At 39.8% G+C, this 15,398-nt stretch overlaps 1 protein-coding gene across 1 annotated transcript in view; it reads left to right on the top strand.

Annotated features, from left to right (window-relative positions):
• LOC139952963 (probable E3 ubiquitin-protein ligase HERC4) overlaps positions 1-15,113 on the top strand; it is a 45,107-nt gene extending 29,994 nt beyond the window's left edge. Inside the window, exons 11-21 of the mRNA XM_071952307.1 lie at positions 238-433; positions 1,695-1,858; positions 2,524-2,643; positions 3,157-3,249; positions 4,780-4,989; positions 5,979-6,074; positions 8,264-8,382; positions 9,077-9,277; positions 10,412-10,595; positions 12,634-12,736; positions 13,259-15,113. Of these exons, the coding sequence (XP_071808408.1) occupies positions 238-433; positions 1,695-1,858; positions 2,524-2,643; positions 3,157-3,249; positions 4,780-4,989; positions 5,979-6,074; positions 8,264-8,382; positions 9,077-9,277; positions 10,412-10,595; positions 12,634-12,736; positions 13,259-13,467 (1,695 nt within the window). The 3' untranslated portion in view covers positions 13,468-15,113. The remainder of the gene's footprint in view (positions 1-237; positions 434-1,694; positions 1,859-2,523; positions 2,644-3,156; positions 3,250-4,779; positions 4,990-5,978; positions 6,075-8,263; positions 8,383-9,076; positions 9,278-10,411; positions 10,596-12,633; positions 12,737-13,258) is intronic.
• Positions 15,114-15,398: the final 285 nt, after the last annotated feature.

The raw sequence follows: 15,398 nt of genomic DNA, 5'->3' as shown, positions 1-15,398 counted from the left end.
AATTTGCGAGATAACAATGAAAGAAAAAAACACCCTTGTCACACTAAGTTGTGTGCTTTCTGATGCTTGATTTCAAGAAATCAAATTCTAAACTTGAGGTCTCGAAATCAAGTTCGTGGAAAATTACTTCTTTCTCGAAAACTATGGCACTTCAGAGTGCTTGAGTATGGTGATCTTAACCTCTTGACTATGACATTTAAACCTCGTTTTTTTTCTTTTCTGCTTGATTTCACACAGATTGCAGAAATACTTGGGGTTCTTTTGATTCCGAATCTTCCTTCGTCACCTCCAGACGTGGAGGCATTACGGTTATACCTTCTGTTGATAGAGTCGCCAGTCTTTACGGATCCTTCACCGGAGCGCTATGGAACGCTGGTTGTCCAGTTTGCTGAGGCTCTGTGTAGCCTTAAAACTGCTGGTGCTAATGTTATATGTAAGATTTGACTCTCAACTTTACTGTTCTAAGTACTACATAACAGAGATGCCAAGTCCAGAGGCCAGCTATGCGTGAGATTTTTCAAAGCTCACCACAAAGCTCTTATAAACTGCAGGCAATTTGAAGATTGTGCAAACTTTGTAGATTGCGTTTTTTGTACACACGAGCATGATTTGGCAATGCATTGTCGTTAATTATTTTTTTTTTCCTGGTCTGGCCCCAATGCGTGAGAAAATGGTTGCTGTGCGTGTGAGTGTGAGACAGAGCCCAAATGTAGGTCTGACTTAATTGTAATAATAATAGTGGCTTCTTATATAGTGCTCAGGTCCTGTGTGACGTTCATGGCGCTTCAACATTATTACCCCTGGTCACTGGGCCTTAAATAATTCCTTAAACCTTCTCAGCTCCCTTGGGAGCAGCCTGTGCCCCCAAATATGTAGCGCAATCCAAAGCTAATCAATCACAAGAACCAACTCTGCCCTCATAGGTACCCATTTACCTCTTGGTGGAGAGAAGCAATTATAGTGAAGTGTCTTGCTCAGGGACACAAGTGTCACGACCAGGATTCGAACCCACACTCTGCTGAACAGAATCACCAGCATTAGTTCCTGTATGAACTTTTGTAATCAGAAATTATTGGAATCGAATCTACTTACAAGTAAATAACCCTGTTCAGCAACAACAATTAAGTACCAATCTGTCTTTCCTCTATGGACACTATTGGTAATTACTCAAAATAAATGTTAGCATAAGAACTTACTTGGTAACAAGCAATGTAGAGTTTTTGATAGTATAAAACAATGTGAGAAAGCCCTTGTAAATATTGCTTGTTATATACAAATATTGACTGCTTCGAGTGTTATGGTTAAAACTTCGACTCCCGAGGTGTGCTGAGGGAAAGTGGAACGGTTCGGGGATCACCAAGGGAGTCGTAGTTAACCATGAGTAAAAGCAGTCAATGTTTGTTTTATAACACCTTAACAGATTATTTATCATCTTTGTACATGTAACATTCGTAAGTGCGTTTCAGATACACAGATGCACAACTAATTGGGTTTGAGGTGGGTAAAAAGACGTCTGGGTACTGCACACCCTGTGATATTCGTCGGACTATCACACGGCAAACGATGCACTATCACACGGCTGCGGTCTAGTAAAACTAAGACATATCATGTGACGCGCTCTAAACCAATTGAAAGGCAGAGTATTTGTCAGGGGTGTTATAATAATTATTTGTTATTACCTCTTTGTTATGTAGCGCAATGGTGGTCGACGTTACAGCCGCGTCATCTGAATCGAATCCTGACAACCTACAAGTTGTGTATGATGGGGCAACTCAGTATGACGCCCAAGGTAGCAGATCGCCCTACCCTCAGACGGAACATCAAGACCTGCCTAGAAGTCCTGAGCAAACTCTGCAAGGTAAACCGTTCTAAATTTTCACCAAATGATCTGGGCCCAATTTCACTGAGCTGCTTAATAAGCAGACAGTTGCTTAAGAATGTTCTGCTTAGCAGAAATGAGCTGGATACCAGTCACAAATTGTAATTGTGACATGGCAGTTTGGCTGGTAACCTTATATTTGGTGTGCTGCTTTTTCTGCTTAAGCAGCTCTATGAAATTGGGTCCTTTGCCTTATTTCATGGCTCTGCTAAGCCCTGAATTCTTCGCTATCGATCACATTATTCTCTGTGCTACATGTAGCTGTGAAAGTGAAGAGTGCTGTGTAACGTGGAGTACACAAGTGCACAAGGAAAACTTTACTGAAAACTACACGAAAGCACAGAATTTCCTGCTTCCGTATGTGCCGATTCTTTGCTTTTGGTAAGCAGTGCCATGAAATTTGGCATTTTTGGAATACTTAAATGTGTTTGAAGCCTTTTGTTATGAAATAAATGTGGATGAAAAAAACGCTTTAAAGGTAGAATATAATGGTTCATGCAAATATGTCTCAAAATTATGTAGTTTATCTTATACCTCATGAACTAACACGGTCCGCCATTTTATAGAACCACATTTGACTCCATGTTTGACTCCGTATTTGACTCCCAGTTTTATTTTGATGTTTTTCTTTTCTTTTGTTGCAGATGAACAGCCAAAATAATGAAATACTTCCATATTACCTTTTCTACATCAATGAGTTAACGGAGAACGTTGGAATCAGAGAGCACTTCTTAGAATGGCTGCAAAGACCCAGCGGGATGCAGGTAGCGACTCGGGTCAAAGAATAAAACAAACAATCAAGCAATCCATTCAGTGCACGGTCCCTCTGCTCAAAAGCTACCATGGGCAGTGCGATACCTCTCGTCACTAACCCCTTGGAGGAATGGACGGAGAAACGACGCTGATTGGCCCACAAGGTTTACTACTTTGCGTGCACGCTTGATTTTTTCAAGCGTATGTGTGGCACTGTGGGACGCTTAGAACGCTCATGTGAAATGAATCATGTTTTAACATGGTCGCCTGAAACTGCACCGTTATAGACATCATGAGAATGAGAATGAGATGGACCAGATAGTTTTTTACCTCTTGCGAATTACCAAACTAAACCATACGCATAGATAGGATTGGCCAATGGCCTTATTAAAATGTGCCAGATTCTAGCACATTTTAGTGAACCAATTCCAGGGGATATGAGCGAGCAAGTCATGCTTGGGAAAGTGGCCTACCTTGAAGAATAGTACATTTGGGAAGCTGTCTAATTTTTTATTTTTATACAGTGCCGAGATGTCAACTTCTGTGACTATCCATTTGTCCTGGATGCAAATGCAAAGACACAGCTACTGAAGGAGGATGCTATACTACAAATGCAGGTGAGATTTATAACATCTTCTCATGTGGCGTGTAATGGCCCAGCGGATAAGAGCACCAAACTCAAGCTACGTTGTTTCTTATAATCAGAGTCTGGGTTCGTTTCCTGGTCACTACACCTGTTTACTTAAGCAAGACACTTAACACTGATGCTTCCTCCTTCGGATGGGTCAAAAAGCTGTTGGTCCCGTGTGTTGTGTAACGCATGTGAAAGAACCCAGTGCACTTATCGAAAAAGTCAAGGGGTTCACCCTAGAGTCCCTGGTCTGATTGGCTGCATATTGCACCACAGCACCTTGTAAAAACCATTACACGGTCCTATGTAAATGGAGTAGGTCTCATAATTAAAACAAAGTCCCACATACCTTGCAGGAAAATACTGAACGTTAAAGCATTGAGCAATGGATATGAGCGCTATATACATGTATGAAGCCACTGTTATTAATGTTTTCTATCATCTTTGTTGTGTCAGTGCCATAGAGCTATATATATTGACTAGAGCGCTAACACCCCATTATACACGCACTAAGGTTTTGAAGCCGTGTGGGCGCATCCATGTTTATGTACAAACCAATACAAAAGCTTGAAATTTTGTACGCCAATTGTACTGCTATTTGCATGATAGTGCGATTGGTCTTTTTTTAAGTGTCATCGAAGCAAAAAATGCAGCAAATGTGAACGCTGATCAGCGTTACAAACTGTAAGCGTCATGTGCGTCATGTTTAAAAGGCATGTATATATTTTTTTTCGTACGTCAATCGTAGCGCGGACGTACACGATTGGGCAGTCGCGTACGTTAAGCGCACATGCCGAATATTAAAAAAATCGCTGCAATGTGTGTTCTCTTAAAATTGAAATCGTTCCGAATTCACGCAACACATCAAACATGTCTGCGCCTAGGGTGGCTTCAAATCGCAGAGCAAGTTAGCGCTCTAGTCAATATGTATAGCGCTATGGTCAGTGCAGAGGTATCATAAAATAGCACTTACATTACAAGGTAAATTTTCTATTGTTTATGTAGCTCTGGGCATGCGCATTTCTTTCTTGACAATTGATACACCTAGTGTCCTCATTGCTACCTTTTCAATAGACTGGGCCCCTGTTTTTATCCACAAGGATAATTTAGACAAGTCCCAGCTTCTCAGATCCAGTGATTATATTGGATACAATGATACCATTTTGGTTAAATGCAGTGACTAAAAGCTACCGTAGCTGGGTTTGATTTGATTGGTCCGAGGTCACCTCGGTTGGCCAATCAAAACACAGGTATGGAAAGCTTACTTTCTGTCGTCCGCACGTACTGTGTGTCCACGAGTTTGGTATAATGTATACAGTACATGCATGGTGGATACGGTACTTGTAAGGGAATGTTGTTGTAGAAATATTGTGCCTATCTCTGTGTGAGGTCAAAGGTGAATCTACACGCCGGTTTTCGATGCTGGTCTCTGGCGTTATTCATGAGCCGCGAAGTGTGACTTTAGATGTTCAGGCTACCCATTCACTTGTTTTTGAAATATTTCTTTGTCATTCAGAGTGCCATTGAAGACGTCCAGCGGAGGAACTTCAGCGTTGAGTATTTTTTCGATCCCATCAATCCGTACCTCGTACTGAAAATCGATCGGAAGAACATCGTGCAGAGTGCGTTGACTGAGCTGTCACGGCAGGGCAGTATGGACATCAAGAAACCATTGATGGTGACGTTCCTTGGAGAGGAGGCCGTGGATGCTGGAGGACTCAAAAAGGTTCGGAAAGGGCTCATATATCCTTAATGAATTTTTTTACGCACCACCTGGGTACTTTTTTGGGTGAGAAATCCAGAAAACAAATTACAACTAATTTGCAAATTCATGGCAGTAACTTAGCTCCAGCAAAGTAAATTGCCTTAAACTCTTGACAGTTCGATTCAGGATTCAAAAAGTCTTATAAACGCTTACACAATATTATGTTCATGGCAACCCTTGTCCTGTTTTTTCCAAGGGCCAAATATCATGCCTGTTGCTTTTCCTTAACGACCAAGTCTGTAAGCAATTTGGCATGTATACATTTCACATGTACTCAGTGGTTAAAATCACCATAGCTTATTTAAGTAATTGCAACCAAAATAAGCACAATATGAATAAGCTGAAGGAGCTGCGCCCTCAGCAATTCGACAAGATGAAAGCACAACGAAATAGCACCAGGGATCTCGGTTGCGACCACTAAATGATGATGATGAACAGTTCTGAGAAACTAGAAAACAGGTTCACTGTTTCCTCTCACTGTTTCCTCTAAAAAGACCACTGAATTTGAAGAAAGGTGCTGTTTCTTGTTTAGATTGTTTTTAGAAAAGAGATGTTGCCACTGCAAGTGAGTTGAGCAAAGTTGAACTGCTGTGAATTGTTCGTTGCGAATTTGTGACGTCAACATTCGTATCGCATTCGCATTCGCAGGAAGTATGAACCGGGCTTAAGTCCACTCATGCGAGATTTCTTGGGTTAGTGGTGTATAACCTTTGCAATAATTGTAGCGCGAGTGGACTAACGCAGTTGCGTACAGTTTTGTGAAATTGACGGCTAGCGGACTGCGCAATTTTTTATGCAAACCCATCATAGAATTCTTGGTGTGCTTAATTTTTTTTTAAACTCTGGATGACTGAAGGTAACTTACTTTTATGATGTGGTAAAGAGTCCCAGGGTTAATTTGTAGAATGTGTTAATGATGTTTTTACCAATCCTGTCTGTCGTCCTTTTAGGAGTTCTTTATGCTGATACTTCGTGAGATACTATCACCTAAGTTTGGAATGTTCCGCCACTATGAGGGGTTGCAGACCATATGGTTCAACAATAAGGTATTCAAATTATTCTGCATACATCACTATTATTTATTATTCTTACTATAAATGTCTGGTAACAAAACCAATGATTCAAGTGTAGATCTGCACACCTTTAAAGGAACACGTTGCCTTGGATCGGACGAGTTGGACTATAAAAAAGCGTTTGTAACCGTTTGTTATGAAATGCATATGGGTAGAAAGATAATTTAAAAGTAGAATACAATAATCCACACAAGTTTGCCTCGAAATTGCGTGGTTGTCCTTTTACTTTGCGAACTAACACGGTCGGCCATTTATGGGAGTCACTTTTACAGCATCTTTCTAACCATATGCATATTATAACAAACGCTTTTCAAAGACCAACTCGACCGATCCAAGGCAGCGTGTTCCTTTAAATACATTATCCTAATACTCAGTTATGATAAGTGCTATCAGAACTTCATGTGCTATCAGAACTTCATATTAACATTAAAGCCATTGAACACTTTCCGTAAACCATGTAAACAGTATTGTCCAAGGCCCAAACTTCGTGTTTCACAACTTCTACATAAAATAACAAACCTGTGAAAATTTAGGCTCAATCGGTCATCGGAGTCGGGAGAAAATAATGGGAAAACCCACTCTTGTTTCTGCACGTTTCCTCGTGTCATGACACGTGTTCAAAAAAAATTGTAATTCTCGCTATCGAGAATTGATATTGTTTTCATGCTTTCTCAAAAAGTAAAGCATTTCATGGAATAATATTTCAAGGGAAGTCTTTCACCATTACCTTCTGTAAACCCTGTAAGTTATTTGTAAATCTGTGATTTTTTTTTTTTTCTGTACCGAAAGTGTATAACGGCTTTATTAAAGCCATTGGACCCTTACGGTAAACAGTATTGTCCAAGGCCCACACTTTGTGTATCCCAACTTCTATATCAAATAACAGACCTGTGAAAATTTGGGCTAAATCGGTCATCGGAGTCGGGAGAAAATAACGGGAAACCCACCCTTGCATCTGCGCGTTTCGCAGTGTCATGACACGTGTTTAAAATAAATCCGTAATTCTCGTTAACGAGAATTGATATTGTTTTACTATTTTCTCAAAAAGTAAAGCATTTCATGGAATAATATTTCAAGAGAAGTATTTCACCACTACCTTCTGTAAACCATGTAAGTTATTTGTAAATCTTTGAACTTTATTTTTTTTCTGTCCCGAAAATGTATAATGGCTTTAAGTTGTGTTTGAGTTGAAATCATACAGTGAAATAAAATGTCCTTAATAACATTTCAGCTTTCAACTCCTGAAAAAATTCTTAAAACTGCAATCATAAACATTCATTGTTCGTACATTAATACTACTTCTAACAGTATTCATATGGTGTGTTGACTTGCAAGGCAGTAAATAATGACTGGTAATGTGATTATGCAGCAAAAAGCACTCCATGTTCTTAGGAAAAGCATTTATGCACTGGGATTTCCTTAAAGAAACACGTTGCCTTGGATCGGATGAGTTGGTCTAAAAACAGCGTCCGAACCGTTAAAAGAAAAAAAAAAAAAAATTGGTTGGAAAGATGTTTTAAAAGTAGAACACAATGATCCACACAACTTTGCCTTGCAATTGCGTAGTTTTCCTTTTACTGTGCGAACTAAGCTGGTCAGCCATTTATGGGAGTAAAAAATATGACTCCCTTAAACAGCTGACGAGGTAAAAAGAAAAACGTGCAATTTCGAGGCATGTTTGTGTGGATCATTGTATTCTACTTTTACAACATCTTTCTAACCATATGCATTTTATAACAAAAGGTTACAAACGCTATTCAGAGACCAACTCGACCGGTCCAAGGCAACGTGTTCCTTTAAGATCTATGTAATATTCAATCAATGAGCAGGAAACTGGTCACACCAATGTAAAGCAAGACTTTGTGTGCAGCAAACTGCCACTAAACAATTATATGAATTGACCTTATGCACATGACGTCACTTCAGTAGGGCGCCCTCACCTAGAGGTCAAAAGGAGGTTGTTCATTGGCCAATCCTGTGCGCCAAATCTGTGCGTTTCGATTGTTTCGTCACTGTTTTTCCACTAAGATGGCTGCTGGATGATGTCAATGCATAAGGTCTATTGTGGTCCAGTATTTTTTGTGTGGAGGGCTCGATGGTAATCCCACAGGGCACAATAGTAGACTCAATACTACAAATCTATTCTACCTTTTGTTTGGTAGAGCTTTGAAGATGGAGAGATGTTTTGCCTGGTTGGAGTCATCGTTGGTTTAGCCATCTATAACCTCACTATTATATCGCTGCCATTTCCACTGGCGCTGTACAAGAAACTACTCAAAAGGTGAGTCTTTGTCTATCATCTTCAATACTTACCCATAGGTATGGATACAGTGGTGCCGGGCCCAGTTTCTGGAGTCAATGTTTGAGGCATCCTTTTTGCCGGATCTGATTCACCAAATTCTGGGATCAACCCTCCTAAAAAGATTGCAGGTTCTTGAACCAGTGTCCTAGGAAAATCTTTCCTCGGAGATTCTAAGTTCCCCCTTAATGGGAAACTAACATTAGCTGAAGAAGGTTGATTCAGAAGCTGGTGCTATCAGAAGAAGTTTGTACACAGTTCTCCATATGGGGGAGAGAATATCCAGTGGGACAGAATTTCCTGCTACAACTGGGCCCAATGTCATAAAGCTGTTAAGCATAAAATACTGCTTAGCAAATGCACCAAATTTCTTCTAAGCAAGGTGTTTAGTGTTGACAGGCTTTATGGAAGTGAGCCCAGGGCCAAATTTTATAGAGCTGCTCAAAGCATAAAATATTGCTAAAAAATTAGCAGGATACCTCTTATAATCTGTATCTACCAACAAGCGCTGAGTGTATACAAACTTTCAGAAAGATAGGTTATTGCAGTGATGAATTTTGAGACCCAATTATGTAGGTGCTACACAGCGCATACAGCAGCCACAGTCAGGAACACTGGGGCGAACCCCTTCTCTTAAAATGGGTTCTTAGTCATCTTCTTGTTGTGTTTATCTTAGGCCAGCCAACACCCTTGAAGACTTGAAGCAGCTTGACTCCCTCGTAGCCGGCAATCTCCAGAAGCTTCTTGATATGGAGGAGGCAGAGGATGTTCTTGACCTTGGCTTGACCTTTCAGATTGCGACGGAGAACTTTGGGGAGGTGGAGACAACTGAGCTCAAACCGGGCGGGGCTGAAGTGGATGTCACTTTGGAAAACAAGTGAGTAGAATTAAGAGAATTTGACTTGAGCATGACGTGAACCTAAGACCTCTGAATTAACAGGCTACCAACTGGGTCCAATTTCATAGAGATGCTTTCATAGATATTTTATGCCGACTGTATGATTTTGATTCATAGTGCTGCTAATTGTAAGCACCTGAAGAGGCATGCTGAGGCTGTGTTAGAAACAGCGACTTTGGCAACAGCTTATACTTTGGTTTATACAATTATCAATTTCAGAAATTACAACATATTCAAAATGCTGCAGCCCGTCTTGTTATTAGGAAACGGTTTAATCGCCATTCAGATATGACATCAGTTCTTTTTGATTTACACTGGCTTCCAGTCAAAGTTCGTGTTGAGTATAAAATTGTCTGTGTTATTTTAAAACTTATTCATCATGGTAAATCGGCCCCTCGCTATCTGTCAGAATTCATTTCAATTTACGTTTCTCATATTCATACTAGAAGTTGTGTTGGTGTCAAACTTAATTTTTCCTTAGTTGGCCCAAGGCCTAGCAAATCTTATGGGGATCGGGCTTTTTCTATTTATGCTCCCACCCTTTGGAATAATTTACCCATTCATTTGAGGATTATCACCAACTTTGATATTTTTAAAAACCCACCTCAAAACATTTCTTTTTAAAAGACAGTATCTCTGACTTTTTACATTTGTTTTTTTCATTGCCTTTTCTATGGTGTTATAATTTTGTTGATTGTCTCGTTTTGGTGTTTGTCATTGTTTGTTTTTGTCGTTCTTATTGTACAATGTAATTTTGCTGTATTTTGCTTACTCTTTTTAGCTTAATGTTTGTAAAACACTGTACAGCGTTTTGAGATTTTTTATGTAAGACGCTATATTAAAAATAAATTATTATTGTTATTATTTTAACAGCTACGGCTAGATCAGCGCGATCTAGCTGTAGCTGTTGCCAAAGTCGCCAGTTAAGACACTGCATAACCTTGCGGTGCTTACTGCACGAAAAATGAATGACGTCACAATGCAAATCCATGGTGACTGCGCAAGCTGTCTGCCTAATTAATTCTCTTGCTAACCTGTAAAGTACCTTTACCATGTGGTGAGGGATCACACCAAGGTTTTTCATTAGATTTTGTTTGTACTTGAAACAAACAGGCAAGAGTACGTCGATCGATATGTTGACTTTGTCCTGAACACTTCAGTGGAGAAACAATACTCATTTTTTAGCAAGGGTTTTCTGCACGTCTGCGGAGGGCGTGTCTTCAACCTGTTCCACCCCCAGGAGCTTATGGACATGGTGATCGGTGACGAACACTACGACTGGGATGAATTCGAGCAGGTGGGTTTACGACCAGGGCCCAATTTCATAGAGCAAAAATTTGCTGAGCATGAAATTGTTGCCTTGATAAAAAAACAGGATTACTAGCACAGTTTCCACGTGATTTTCAGGATAAGCAAACAACAGCTGAATACTAGTAACAAGCAATATGCAACAAATGGAAATTTGGTTGGTAAATCCTGTTTTTATCAAGGAAGAAATTTCATGCTAAGCAAGTTTTTTGTGCTCAGCAGCTCAATGAAATTGGGCCTAGAGTTGTAGCTAGACCAAGAGCAGTAAAGAGCACCGGACTCAAGCTCTGGTGTTTCTGTTCAGCAGAGTGTGGGTTCAAGTCCCGGTTGTGACACTTTTGTCCCTGAGCAAGACACTTAACAATAATTGCTTCTCACTAGGGGTAAATGGGTACCTGTGAGGGCAGAGATTGTTCTTGTGATTGATTTAGCCGAGTAGCGCATTATTTGTTGCACAGGCTGTATACTCCTCAAGGAGCTGAGATGGTTTGAGGAATGAATTAAATGGCCCAGTGAGCAGGGGTAATAATGTTGGCAGCGCTTTGAGAAGCCATTCGGGTGTGAAAAGCGCTATATAAAAACTGGTTATTAATATTATTTTATTAGTGGTGGGCTACAAAACAATTTTTTCAAAGTTCACCGAGGGCAAGCGGATCAACAAAATTATTCATGTTTAATTATGGGGCCATTATTGCTAAAGTGTGTGCTTCAGACATGATGCCAGGTTTCCAAACCTTCATGTTAAGAGGCCATGCAATGTAAAGTTGAGTGGCATTTGGACTGTGTTCTTTCTCTGTGACATTTGATACTCTCGTCTGTGAGTGTGATTAATGCACAGTGAACAATATTTTGAATTAATATGGGGAAATCCGTGCTGGGCTGCACAGCGTTTTTTTTTTCTCCTTGGAATGAAAAGATCCAATTACGTTTTTTTTCATAATTTGCTCTGAAAAAGTCAATCGTACAATGTAACTAAGAGAGGTATAGACCGTAATGAATATGACGTCACGCGGCTCAAATATCTGACCTACAAGATGGCGTCTGTGCGTGTGCGTGCGCGTGTGCGTGCATGTACCGTAGAAATCAAACCGGGAATATTGCGTGCTGCGTGCTTCGATGATGTACGCGTTTGGACGCGCATACGGTTTGCCCTACAAGATGGCGATTTTTCACAGCAAAAGGGGTTATTCAACACGGTCTATACATACAGAAACATGCATGCAGAAACACCTTGCAAATATATCATTCGAGTACCGGTAGTTGGTTCTGAAAAGGCCAGTGGTTACCGACTCAACCTATCAAACAGTATGCTCTGATTGTCTTCAGGTGGATGGTGCATAACTTGGTGTTACCGCATACTCTCTTAGGTATACCTGTACTTCCACCATGTCAAGTTTCAAATCCTACTCAACTCAACGTTCACAGTTTACTTTTATATCCATGGTGTTACCGGAAACCTCTCCTAGTTATACTTCCACCATGCAAAGTTTCAAATCCTACTTATGAATAGTAATAGCAGTATTCTTTGAGTTTATAGATGGGTTGCAATCATAGAGTTATATATAAGAACTAGATGGCGCACTGGCCTATATACGCGCTCCGGCATGCGCGCAGGCGGCCATTTTCTAAGTTGACAAAACTGGCATCTCACAGCGTGTGTTTTTGCGGCCATTTTGTAAGTTGAACAAACAGCATCACGTGAGCGTTCAATAAAAAAACCCTCAAACGTGTATTTCATATTCAACGCGCGTGCAGAATGACGCGCTTGTCATCTTGAGGTCCCGTGGCGTTTGTGCACGAAGCATCACTCGTGCGCCCTCTACTTCTTATATGTAACTCTATGGTTGCAATAGGCATCATTGACCGCCATCTTTGATGTAAAACAATGGAAAAGTGTCTGCGTGTACGCGTTGCGCATGACTCTCAGCCAATGATAGCTCTCCACACGAGCACAGTTCATCAAACATGGCTGCCAATGATGCCTATTGCAATCCATCTATTGTGATATTGGTTTTGAATCATTACAGAGTGTTGAATACAAGGGGGAATACTACCGGCAACATCCAACAATCAAGATATTCTGGGAAGTCTTCCGAGAGTTAGTTCTGGAGCAGAAAAAGAAGTTTCTTGGTGAGTGGAAAGAAAGGTTCCCAAACAGCTTGTATTATTTGTTGTTGAAATAAACTTTGAATTGTCTACATGTACATGTCATTTGAATTTAAAGGTACTGGACACCTTTGGTAATTGTCAAATAAAATCTGTGAAAATTTGGACCAAATTGGTCATCGAAGTTGAAAGAGAACAATGAAAGAAAAAAACAACTTGTTGTACAAATTTGTTTGCATTAAGATGCCTAAAACAGCTTCATGCCTGAAGTCTTTGAAAATTTTAATGAGAAATTAACTCTTTTCTCAAAAAACTACGTTACTTCAGAGGGAGCCGTTTCTCACGTTTCATATCGTCAACAAGCTCTCTATTGCTCATTACCAAGTCAGTTTTTATGCTAACAATTGTTTGGGGAGTAATTACCAAAAGTGTCTAGTGCCTTTATGGAATGAAGATGTTGCAAATTATCATCAACACTTAAACTACTCAAATTCTTCATTAACACTTAATGGTCACAGTCTACCTTTATTCATATCTTCCTGACAGTATTCCTAACTGGTACAGATCGAGTCCCCATTCAGGGAATGAAGACGTTGCGCGCCTACATCCAGCCAGTCCGGAGCGGAGATGACTTCCTCCCAGTCGCACACACCTGCTTCAACCTCCTGGATCTTCCAATCTACAAAACCAAAGACAAGCTGAGGGACAAACTCCTTACCGCTATCGAGCACACCGAGGGGTTTGCGCTGGTCTGATGCGAGGTTTTATAGTATGGGTCACGATCGTCGCCATCTTTGAGGTGAACAAAGGTTCAAAGTTCAAAGTTCAAGGTTCAAGGATATACATGCAACACATTTAAAGGATTGTATCATTTTGGCTGGGTTTAAGAATGGGTCACGATCGTCGTCATCTTGGAGGTGAATCAAAGGTTCAAAGTTCAAAGACATACATGCAATACATTTGATTGATTGTATCATTGTGGCTAGATTTAGAAAAGGTCACGACCGTTGCCATCTTTGATAGGAATCAAAGGTTCAAAGTTCAAGGATACACAGGCAATGTATTTAGATCAAAAGCTCAGAGCTGAAATGAAGAATTCAGTGTGTGTTGAGATTGATTGACGAAAAGAAATTACTCAAGGGTGAGCAGAAAGAAGAACACGAAATATCAAAGGCTTCTTATGGTTGGCCTCGTTGTTTCTGGCAGTGGCTGCTGAATGCGCCACAGCACCTTGTAAAACACTTACAAGGTGGGATACAAGAAAACAAAATACAGCCAGTCAATTATAAGACAAAACTGTAATTTGTTATGCAAGGAAATTCGCTGTTGAAAGTGCCCACATAATGTGGTAAAAAATATGGCCAATTATAGTGACACGGATGCCCCGGTGTTTTTGGCAGTGGCTGCTGAATGCTTTGCAGCACCATGTACATGTAAAACATTACAAGGTGTTACAATTTTAAACATTTAAATGATAGAAAACAACATATGTACAGCCTGTCAAATTTCAGAAAAAAATGTTATTTGTTGTGCAAGGAAATTCTTAATTGAAAGCGCCTTTACAAGGTCAAAAACAAGTCAAATTATAGGGACACTATTGGTAATTGTCAAAGACAAGTCTTCTCACTTGGTGTATCTCAACATATGCATAAAATAACAAACCTGTGAAAATTTGAGCTCAATCGGTCATCGAACTTGCTTGATAATAATGAAAGAAAAAAAACACCCTTGTCACACGAAGTTGTGTGCTTTCAGATGCTTGATTTCGAGACCTTAAATTCTTAACCTGACGTTTCAAAATCAAATTCGTGGAAAATTACTTCTTTCTCGTAAACAACGACACTTCAGAGGAAGCCGTTTCTCACAATGTTTTATACTATCAACCTCTCCCCATTACTCGTTACTAATTGAGGTTTTATGCTTATAATTATTTTGAGTAATTACCAATAGTGTCCACTGCCTTTTAGAAAAGGGGTTAATTGCTCCTGTGTTTCTGGCAGCGGCTGCTAAATGTGCCACAGCACCTTATTAACCCTTACAAGGTGTAACAAATTGTTATTGTGATTTAACTGCTACACAAAAACAACATACAGCCAGTCAAAGTTAGGATAATATTATGCAAGAAAATTTGCGTGGAAATCAAAAATACAAATGGCTGGAAACCAAGGATTTTTGCTATAAAATGGTTCGTTGGAATCAAATTTCGGATCTCATTAATAAACAGAAAACGGCATGAAAATATAAAGTACAAGGTCCAGAATAACTTCTCAATTCTATATTTTTTACTGATGAACAAAATGTACACAATTTAAAGCTTGATTGCTGGCACATTCTTTATAATTAAAGGAACACGTTGCCTTGGATCGGTCGAGTTGGTCTATAAAAAGTGTTTGTAACCGTTTGTTATAAAATACATATGATTGGAAAGATGTTTTAAAAGTAGAATAAAATGATCCACACAAATTTGCCCCGAAATTGCGTGGTTTTCCTTTTACTTGGCGAACTAACACAGTCGGCCATTTATGTGAGTCAAAAATTTGACTCCCATAAATGGCCGACCGTGTTAGTCGACGAGGTATAAGGAAAACCGCGCAATTTCGAGGCATGTTTGTGTGAATCATTGTATTCTACTTTTACAACGTCTTTCTAACCATATGCATTTTATAACAAAAGATGGTTACAAACG

This window comes from Asterias amurensis, chromosome 21 (genome assembly GCF_032118995.1).
Source record: "Asterias amurensis chromosome 21, ASM3211899v1".
In the NCBI taxonomy this organism is placed as follows: domain Eukaryota; kingdom Metazoa; phylum Echinodermata; class Asteroidea; order Forcipulatida; family Asteriidae; genus Asterias; species Asterias amurensis.
Note: the sequence above shows the minus strand (reverse complement) of the source record. Positions and strands in the feature narration are given on the sequence as shown.